Source organism: Pteropus vampyrus, unplaced genomic scaffold (assembly GCF_000151845.1).
Source record: "Pteropus vampyrus isolate Shadow unplaced genomic scaffold, Pvam_2.0 Scaffold11, whole genome shotgun sequence".
In the NCBI taxonomy this organism is placed as follows: Eukaryota; Metazoa; Chordata; class Mammalia; order Chiroptera; family Pteropodidae; genus Pteropus; species Pteropus vampyrus.
In genome coordinates, this window is record NW_011888792.1 from 1,049,807 (window position 1) to 1,060,831 (window position 11,025).

General features: G+C 41.3%; 1 protein-coding gene across 1 annotated transcript in view; it reads left to right on the forward strand.

Annotated features, from left to right (window-relative positions):
• Window positions 1-8,037, forward strand: part of CMYA5 (cardiomyopathy associated 5) — a 97,933-nt gene extending 89,896 nt beyond the window's left edge. Inside the window, exons 12-13 of the mRNA XM_011377392.2 lie at window positions 2,538-2,711; window positions 7,186-8,037. Of these exons, the coding sequence (XP_011375694.1) occupies window positions 2,538-2,711; window positions 7,186-7,432 (421 nt within the window). The 3' untranslated portion in view covers window positions 7,433-8,037. The remainder of the gene's footprint in view (window positions 1-2,537; window positions 2,712-7,185) is intronic.
• Window positions 8,038-11,025: the final 2,988 nt, after the last annotated feature.

The window sequence follows — 11,025 nt, forward strand, 5'->3', positions numbered from 1 at the left end:
ATACTTTGCATAGCATAGCGAGCTCTGGTACAGGAGGTGTACCAGTAAAGGCACTGGCATTCACTAATGCCTTATGAAATTTTTACTGTGGATCTGAAAACACCGAGTGGAGGATTTTGATGTCAGGGTCAAGGGAGACTAACATCTGAAATATGGGACTTGGCCTAGGGACAGTACTTGACATCGTGGCAATGTTATAATCCTATTTTCTTAACTGCAATAGGAACCAGATTTCTCTTGTTGAGAGAAACAGCTCATCCTGCTCTGCAAATTTCTTCAAATGGGACAGTGATCAGCTTTGCTGAGAGAAGACGGCTGACAGAGTAAGTAGAAGAAGAAAGTACAGGATGCCTCTGCAATAGAGTATTCTGAGGGTGTGTTATTTTAGTGTGGCCTCACAGTGCATATTTTTCATTTAATGACCATGCCTGGATATGTGATATTGAATATAAGTGTGTGCACGACCATACAGTTTGGTTATGGTTCATTACTAGGGGAAAATTGACAGAGATAGTTTATAACTTGGAGCAAGTGTCAGTATTTTCATTGGAAATATAAGCACAGATGGTTTATTTAAAACATAGGCAGTTTTAAGGTATTATCTCTGGTTTAATGAAAAATAATCCAGGTGAACTCTTTGCTATTTAAAACATAGGCAGTTTTAAGGTATTATCTCTGGTTTAATGAAAAATAATCCAGGTGAACTCTTGCTATTTTCAATAGCAAACCAGATTTTTGCATCCACTTGAAGACTAGAAGAGAATGACATTTTGTTGAGTTTCTGCCTTTGGCCACATGTAGGACTTTCAGACTTTCTTGCCCATACCCTACCCTCCATAGCAACCACAGAAAGAAGCATCAAAGTCAAGAAGAGCCAAAAGCTGAGGGCACAGTGGGGAGACTGCTCTGCAATTTGTCTGCAATCTCTCATGATTATTTTGAGGGTCAAAATGGTCAACTGGAAGAAAATACGTGAAAGGCTTTAAAAACTGTAACTCCTGTGAAACACAGGCTGCTGTTGGCACTGATGTGCCCTGGTGTGGGCTGCCAGAAAGCTCACACAATAAAGCACTGAGCTGACCAACAATGACTTGCACTGTTTTCCTCTGAGGTTGCTATTCGCATGTGTCTGGCCCAGTTCAGGCGGTACCTGTTCTTGGAAACAGCCAAGCCTTCTCTGGCCCTAGCCGCCTTTGATCTTATCTATAAAAAGGTCTGAGCACGTATGAAGTCATTTTTTAGCTACTCGATCTTGAGGAATCCTTAAGCAGCAGCCCTATCTTCTGTATCTTTGAATCCCCAGAATCCAGCATGGGGCCTAGGACACTGCAGATGCTAAAGATATACAGATTGAATGAATTCGGCGGAGGGGGGAGATTTAAGAAATAAATCGAATAGACTGGGCCTTTCTGACTGTTTTGGATTTCTCCAAAAATCAAAAAGAAAAGAAATAGGCTGGTTGGTATGAGTTCATACATAATAACTGCATAATAACTGATGATAACTGTAATGTATTTTATAGAATTTTATTTATTATTTTATAGAACTTTATTTATTATTAACCTAAAAATTAGCTCATAGATATTAAGCAGATGGCTTTGCTCCAAGGAGCAAGGTCCTGTCTGTAGCCACCTCTCTGAAATGAGGTTGTTGGGTAAAGACATGAGAAAATGAAACACGTCCCCTTGCATTAATCATTTTCTCATCTTAAAGGGGAAAGGGAAAGGGTGCTGATTGAATATTAACGCTGCTTAAATTAAAAATGCTTTTTTGCTGTCTCAGCTATTTCAAAGCAAAACAGAGCAATTCATGAAAACAAGGTTACCCATCAGCAGCTGCAAGTGCTTTGGTTCATTTCTCTTGCCTATTATAAAAATAACTAAGGCGAAACAGAAAGAGACCTTTCAACAACCTCTCAGGCGCACCTACTGCAGTCCAAAGAGGCCAGCGTCCCAAAGACTGTTGACCACAGGCCTCTACAAAGCACACTCATCGCACATAGTTAATTCCACACTCCCCTCTGCTCTGGCCTCACCAACCATCTTGCCATTCAAGAGCAGCACCTCATTGGTCTCTGTGCTCAATTAAGTCATCAGACACTGGAAGTCATTGTTAAAAAAGGTTTTGGAGACTCTTTTTTGCAAATTTTGGAAGAAAACTTTGCAAGTTATGTTCTCTTGGAACTCCTCACCTGCTTTGCTGGTATTTTCTCACTCGCTTTGAAAGCAGCAATTATGCTATTTCTTTTGGTCCTACCCTTATTCTAGTTATTTCCTGGTTCCCAGCTCCTTCAAGAGATGCAGTATGCAGTATGTTGTATATGTGGCAGTGGAAATATATCAAATGCATATTGAGGGTTTAGGGAATTCTGTAGTAATCAGGTCAAAGTTGGGGGCACAATGAACAATGAAGGTCTTTAGTCAAATTCCAGCAGTTTCCAAGGATAAAATCCTGCCTAAAATAAACCATGTGTAAGTTTGTGAATGTTGATGTTTATGAGCTAAAGTCTGGCAAATCCTCATCAACTTTTCCTACAGAATCCCATCAGTGCTGGGTGAGGAGCTGCCTGCTTGTGGCCAGCATTACTGGGAAACCACAGTCACAGACTGCCCAGCTTATCGACTTGGCATCTGCTCCAGCTCAGCTGTGCAGGCCGGTGCCCTGGGACAAGGGGAGACATCATGGTACATGCACTGCTCTGAGCCACAGAGGTAAGTTGGAGCCCTGCCTGTCCCCTCTTTATCAAAGTCTCTTGAGTTGATGTCTAGGCAGAAATCTCTGAGGGCCTAATAAATGGCATCCCCCTTCTCTGCCCGAGTACTGAGCCAACTAAGAAGGAAAACAAGAGAGTCAAGTAAGTGGAGACTAAACCATTTCTCTGATTACTGAGGAAACAGATTTATTTAGAGAATGTGGTTCATACCTGAGAACAAGAAGGTTTTTTTATATTGAATCCTATTAATAGACAGACTTATAGCTACCCAAAGCCTTGGCCAGGCCAGCTTCCCTGCCCTGCAAGGCAGAGTTGGTCTCTGAAGAAATAGGGAAGAATGCGTATCTCCTTGGGAATCTCATAGCCAAGAGATGGGGAAGAAGATGGGACTTTCGGGCCATACATGGCCAGTTTTTTCTTCTAAACTCATCCCAGAGTGGGGAGAGACCACAAGTGTAATGTTAGAAGAGTTCCCTCCTCAGAGAAGGAGTCAACAGGAGTGAGGAAGAGGTGAGTCCCCAACTCCTCCCCCCACTGGTCTATATGACGGGTTGACAAACTATAGCCCACAGGCCAAATATGACCTACTGCCTTTTTTGTAAATAAAGTTTTATTAGAACACAGTCATGCTCATTTGTTTAGATTTTGTCTATGGCTGCTTTTCTGCTACAATGGCAAAGTTGACTAGTTGTAACACAGACTGAATGGCCCCCAAAGCCTAAGATATTTACCATCTGGCCCATCACAGACAAAATTTGCTAACCTCTGTTCTATATTATCAGTATTGTTTAGTTGGTTGATGTGAAAAAGCCATTAACCTGTTAGTCTCAGAGAGTTAAGGACAACCATGTCATGATCTGAATATGTTCACAGGATGGTCTCATAAAAAAGCACTGGGCTAGGAGCCAGAAACCCGATTTCAGCCCTGGCTTCACCCTTCTATTGGCTACTTAACAGAAGTTGGTAACCTCTTTGAGCACACTTGAGATGTCTCATCTGTCTTGTCAAGGGGCAGTGATGCCAGGTCTGCTGCTTTTTAGGGTTGTGAGGATCACATGAAATCAGGTACGGGGAAGAGCTTTGAAATTGTAAAGTATCATACAATGTGAGACATTATTCAAATGTCATGCTTTAAAAAGGAAGCCTTCAGTGCTTGCAGATTCCCAGAGAAAGGCCCACAGATTGGGATTTTGCATATCTCGGGCTACACTCTTCTTGCTGCATCCTACTTGACAGTTTGATTCTCTGACATGGTTCATAAGGACACCATCTCCAAGAGCTATTTAAAGTCACATTTCATCAAGTCAGAGCAATTACGATTAATTGATATTCAGCACTGTGCAGTGTTTAAAGACCCAACCCCTGCCCAGAGTTGAAAATCACTCAAATCTGGAGTTTATAATTAGTAGATTTAGAGCTGAAACTGTATATTGATTTCATGAAGATTTCCTTGGACACTTGAACTCTTAAAAACACAAACCAAAGACTAGCCTCCAATGACAAATCTAGACTTTATAAAACAGAATTGTATGTTTTGTTCAACAGTTTCAACAACTTTGGTCTTTGGCTCTTTCAGGCCCAGGGTAGGTTCAATAAATTCTGGGAAGAAGAATGTGCCTACGTGTGTGGTCACAGTGAGGTCAGGTCTCAGGTACCTTCATTTCATGTTTCAAATACAGCACCCCTGGCCTTTAAGACACTGAGAGAACTGCTGTAACAGACCCTCCTGTGTTTTTCACTTTTTCTGGCTTCATGATTTTAAACCAAGCAGTATTAACCTTGATTCTACTTGCATAGAATCCAAGCTTTAAGATGTCACAATTGAAAGGAGAAATGAAGAGAGTCTGAGAAGAAAGAATCAACTGAATTTCTTCCCGTCCATTCCTAACCTTCCCATCCCAGTTCAAGGCTTCCACACCTCCTTTACCAGTTTCATCCACAGCCAACATGCTTGTACCTTCTATTCTCCACTCACTCCAAGCTATCCTATGTGTCAAAACTGGCAACTATTTCTAAAACATCGTTTATACCATGTCCCATCCTTTTCTGCTCAAAAATCTACAAACATCTGCAGTGGTATCAGAACTCAGATGGGATCACAGCAAAGATGAGAAGTCAGAAAGGATGTGAACAGGCTGAGCAATGAGGGGCCTTGAGGGGAGTAGCCACCAGGGTCGAAAAAGGGTTCAGGCTCAGTCTGGGTTAGCAGTGAGATTCACAGGGTGGTGGTGGGGGCGGCAACTTGGGATGAGGGTCTTAGCGCAGGGTTACACAAGTGTCTAGAGTCAGGCTTCTGGATGATCCCTGTTTGAATGGGGACCAGCAATCCCGAGGAGGAACAGGCGGAAGCTGGGCAGGGCTTCAGGCCCCAGGCTTGGTTTCATGTCGGAGTTCAGGTCGGAGAAGAAACTGATGTGCTCACGAGGAAACAGAGGCAGATTCAGGGCAGGAAAGATTCCAGGCCCTGCAGAGCTGGTGGAGACAAGGCTTCAAGAATGTCTGTCCATCCTTGGCCTCCATGGTGGGGAGGGACTGAATGGGGCTGGGCCTCCAGGCACCAGGGGCCTGCCACGCAGGGGTAAGGATATGGCTCATTTGGGCATTCAGAATCCTCTAGACCAGTACTGTGCAAAAGAACATTTTGCAAAACTTTTTTAAAAATGATATCACATGTGACTATCGAACACTTGAAATATTAGTAGGACTGAAGAACTGGATTTTGAATTTTATTTAATTTTTATTTATTTTAAGTGCCCACACGTGGCTAGTGATTGCTGTATTGAACAAGGCAGGTCTAGTTCTTGGCCCCTGACTTACCTATCCATGTAATATCCTCAGAGCCATTTACATGTCCCTTTCAAACCTCTCAGGCAGATGGTGATGTTCTCCATGACGTACAGGCTTGTTCTGCCACCTCATCATTGCTGCTTCTGCCCCCGCAGCTTGGATCTCTGTCTCCCTCTTTTCCACCTATCCAGCCTGACCATCTTTTTAGTCTGAGTATGAGCCCATCTGCTCCCCAAGCATTCTGTAGGAGCCCCAGCTACTCCCCATCACTGCCACCTGCAACCTTTGCCTGCTCTACAGATTCTAGAACTTCATAATGTTATGTCACATCTCTCATTAGCAAGGCATTGGAAAGGTCCTTTATCACCACATTAAGTCTTATCCCATTCTCGTGGACCTCTGCCCTTTCATGTGAGCTTCATTCTGCCATGAAGTTGCCAAATTGCCATTTCCCAAATATACATGCACTCAAGTTTCTGGGCCTTTAAGAGACATCACAGGTCTTAAAGGTCCTTGGTCTTCTCTGCTGTGTTAGAGTCACTTATCCAGGTTCTAGAACCTCCAGTCTGCCCTAGTGTCTCTCCCACCCCTCAGACCTACTATAACCCAAGAATTTTCCCTCATCTGTCTTCTCTTCCATCCTTCATATCTTTCCTTCCCCCGCTTTCACGACCCCACCTTCCATTTCTCACACTTACAGAAAACTCATAACATGTTATCATTTTTTTTTGTTACAAAGCTATTTAGCTTCTTCTGTTGAGCAATTTCTCCATCCTAGACTGGCCTTGACCCTTTCTTCTCACAACTAAAAATAGGTCCATTAAATGCATTTAGTCAATACTTTACCAATCTGTGCCCTGAGCTGGAGTCTCAGCTCTAGCCCCTGTTTAAGTCATCGACAATTTTTACTTTCCTGCTCAATAGAGTGCGTGTTCCTGGGGGACAAGAATAGTATATATATATATATATATATATATATATATATATATATATATATATATACATACTCTGGGATATATATATATATACCCCCAAAGGGCCTAGTAAAGTGCTGGACACACAGATATGTCTTATGAATATTTGTTAAATTGAATTTATTTGAATTGAAAAGATAAGTCAAAGGCAATCCCTTTAGCCACAAGGCTGCAAAAGCATTTAGAAGATGAAAAGGAAAGTTGGTTTGGGATATGAGGAGCTTATACAAAGGCTGAAGTTGGGCAAAAATAGTAAAATATTTCTTAAACTTTATAAAAGTCTTTATATAAGTTATTATAAATCTTTAAACTGTAAAATTAATACATTTTAAGGAAGGCAAGCCTGCAGTACTTTTAAAAATACATGGCAGCCTCAAAGGAGTTTTATTCAAAAGAGTGACACACCATAAATGCGGTACTTAAAAACATGTGGGCAGCTGGGAAAGAATTAGAATGTTGAGAAAAATCACAATGGGACTGATTCCTAATGTAGAAGGAGCAAAATTATTAAAACTGCTCATCTTTCGGGATGAGCTACACATTTTAGCCTCTGGGAAGGGTCTGGTTAAAGTATGAAGGACAACATTATTACAACTCTTAGTGACTTGAAGTTAATAACTGAAAAATTGGTTATTATCTCCAAGTGGTTTTCTTTATAGTGGTCCTTCAAGATTTCCAAAGTTTTTAATTTCCTATTCCGTTCCATTTCAGATACACGTTTTTCTACAGCGGCATTGTGAGCGATGTCCATGTGACCGAGCATCCCGCCAGAGTGGGCATTCTGCTAGACTACAGCCACCAGAGGCTTCTATTTATAAATGCCGAAAGTGGGCAGTTGCTCTTCATCATCAGGCACAGGTTTAATGAGGGTGTGCACCCTGCCTTTGCACTGGAGAAACCTGGAAAGTGTACTTTGCACCTGGGGATAGAGCCCCCGGAGTCTGCACGGCACAAGTGATTATCGGCTTTCAGAATTTGAAAGAGCAATAATTCAAATTGTGGGGTCCGTTGTTCTTTCCTTTGGGTGCCGTACGTTATTCAAAATGCCTCCTACACATTCACACTAATGGTAGCTACAGGCACAGTGATCAGCACATGAGCACAACCACCAAGAAAACCTTGTCTTTCTAGAGCAGCATGCGAGTAAAGTGGATGGAAACAACCACCTTCACCTTTGGTTTATATATGTTTGAGTTCTTCTCTAAATTGAAAGGATTTGTATCTGACTTGGGAACCCAAATAGAGAAATGGACTTCCACCTGTTTTATTAGTGAAAGAAATCCTTGGATGGACAGGTCTGAGTGAAGAGGGAAGATTGTGCTAGTAATATATCTCCTCTGACAAGAAATGCAGACTTTTTCCACAAGAAAAATGTTGCCTTGCTTCACTAAAGGATAATGAATCCTAATCATTAAAAAAAATGTTTTAACCATTCTAAGTTAATAACGAACTCTTTTGTAATAATGCATACTGTAGAACATGCATCTCTTTCCCCTGAAATTTTAAATGTAGAAAAGTGCTAGATATTAGAAATTTCCATTTTGTTAAATAAATGGTTAGAGTTTATAAAACTAAACATGTTATATGAACTTATTTTCTATAACTTATCAGTCTGGCATATCTGAATCAGGACAAATTGCAGAGTAAATAACCAGCATACTTCAGTGGGTCGGGATACTACTAATTTTCATGTGAGAATTATATATATATGTTTTAAAATCCAAACACTTTTGGCCCATGGTTACAGTCGACTGCCCAATCTCCCTTTACTAAAATAAAGTGGTTGGTCATTTTTTGATACTGTATTGAAATCTCTCAAAATCTTCCTAAAATATGTGTGCAAAATTGATAAATCTAGAATGCATGTTGAGATGATTGCTCTTATTTTCTCTAAGATGAATACTTGGGTCGTGTTTATAGATTTTAACATTATGAATTCAGTTATTTGTTTTCTTGAATAGAGAAATAATATCCTACTTTTGGGATATGTTCTAAAATCTATTGGTCAATAGCTAGAAAATCCAAGCTGGAGTGTAACTGCGTTAGTGGAGCTCCTTTAAAGCCATGAGACCCTGCTTTGAAATTAGGACAACTGCTGGCAAGACAGATACTTAGTGAAATAGGAGAAATAACTTGCTGCGTTGTCAGAAATGTTATCTTCACTTTTTTCAAGACTTAAAAATGTTATCAGGTTCTAACTGGTCAGCAACCAAAGGTCATTATTACTTTTTTTTTTTTTTGGCGGGAATATGGTACGATTAAAAACAATATCATCAGCAGCAACCACATGAATTTTGGAATTTGTCTCAGTTTGGATTCCTCCAAAAGGAGACCTGGGTTGCGACGGGGAGATTTAGTGCTGGCTATTTACATAGAAGGTGATCCCGGGAAGCACACGTGAGGAAGTGGGGGAAGTGAGACAGGAAGGGAAAAGAGCCAGGAAAGGACATGTCCCATGAGTGGTTATCATCACTGTGAGCCCCTGGGCTCACTGTGCTGGGGGCATCTTTGGAAACTGGAGGCTGGCTTAAAGGCAGCCTATTGGTTGAGCATTGTCCCGGGGGGCATTAAACTCCCATCTCCCACCTTTCCAAGTTATGTCCCTTGCAAGCTCCCATGGTCCTAAGAAAGCCCTCTAAGGAAATGAGAAATGCAGGTGCCTAACGCAGGAGTTGTCAGCATACTGACAACTGTCTAATGCAGTTGCTGGTGTACTCAAGTAAGGTGGGGGAAAATGGGTCAGGGCACCAGCAGCATCTGCCATCAGGTTGGAAGCAGCTCTCTGATATTAAGGAGAAAGCCACGATAATGAGAAGAATTAGGTTGGAATTGTGATTCAGCCCTTGCTAAATCATGGCTTTGGACAACTCAGATTGTTTAGTCACGGCTTTTTCTCAGGATACTTGTAAAAATCAGATTAAATAAGCACATGAAATGGCACAGCATTTTGTAGTTTATAAAACATCCTGGCAAGGGACTCCAGAGATCCTTTAAGGCCAACCGCTACCACATTCCTGATGATTAGCCCTCCTGCCTCTGACTCCATGGCAAGTGGATGGTGGAAGGTAGGACTCTGGTGTCAAGAGATCCATGTTTTAGCTGCCTGTGTCTGTTGACTGAGAGGAGATTTCCTGTCTGGTTCCTAGGGGATTACTCCATTACAGATAAGTAAAGTTAATGCTATTTCCCCTTATGCTCAAGCAATTCTCTCCTCCTTGGCTCTCCTTCTCTGAGGCCATGTTTTTCCTTCTTGTCTTTTCACACAACACAGACCCTCAGAGAGAGGAAAGGAAGTCAACAAATTTTGGTCGACATTGCTCCTCTGGAAATCTGTCAGTAGTGTTTATTAGTTTAATGATATGTATAGCACATGCATTGTTTCTTTTAATTTTTATGAGGACTTTGTACAGTAAAAATTGTTGGCATTTTATAGATGAGGAAACAAGTCTCAGAGCAGTTAAATAATTTATTCACAATCACAGCCAACTAGTTGCAGAGCATGGATTTAGATACAGCTCAGCTCCAGAGCTAGGAGAATAAAATGATTATATTTAGTTTCATTTTGTATTACAGATCATTTTCCACATAAACATGGTGTGTGAAAATTACATGTGTGTGTATGTATGCATATACACTCACACACACGTATTTGTGTGTACATTCATACATACACATTCCCCTCCTGAACTGACTTCCTTCCCAAGTCTCTGTGTTATTGTTGATGTTCTCATGAAATTACCTTTGATATTTTCTTCAATACCAATGACCTTAATTAGGTTTCAAAAGAGTCTACAACATTCTATTTCTGGAGAAAATATTTTCATACACGAAACTACAAGGCCGCTTCTAAGAGGTATAAGGGCAAGATAAAGGAGTTTGTGATCCTTCTCTGTTAGCATACACACGCGGCAACTCTGGATGGATATATTCTTTTTCAAAGGTAGAAATACATTTCTATTGGAGCAAACCAAAACATCCCTGTGGTTGTTCCAGAGGTGCTCCTATGACATCCAACAGAACTGAAGTATCATAGTTCATCACATCCACTTATAAAACTGTGTGCTTTAAGCACCGAATACTAACACCCTCCCATCAGCAGCATCCTTCAGGCCTCAGAATGGCTTGTATCTGAAGTCCTTTCTCATCCCTACTGTACTAATTATCTATTAATCATTTCAAGCTCAATTGCTGAAAGAACGGGACTCAAACAGTTTATACTCATGGAAGAGCTTCATCACAGGCAAAGGATACAGTACAGCCATACAGAAGAAGGATATACATTGAAAGGGATCCTGATATTGCAAATAAAGGCTTCTTCATCCTTCCACCTTTGGGTTGCATGGTATGCACGTCGTTTCCAGGCCTCAAACCACCACCACTGTGCATGTGAAGCTCCTTGGTACCAGGAAGCCCAAGTTTTGTTTCTGGTAGTGGGAGTGCTGGGGCTCTTGTAGTGTGCTGGTCACACAAACTTTCTAGCTATGCAAGTAGCCCTAACCTGTGAAACTCAGCTCTTCTGTGGGAGGCATCCCACAGGCTCCACCAAAACCA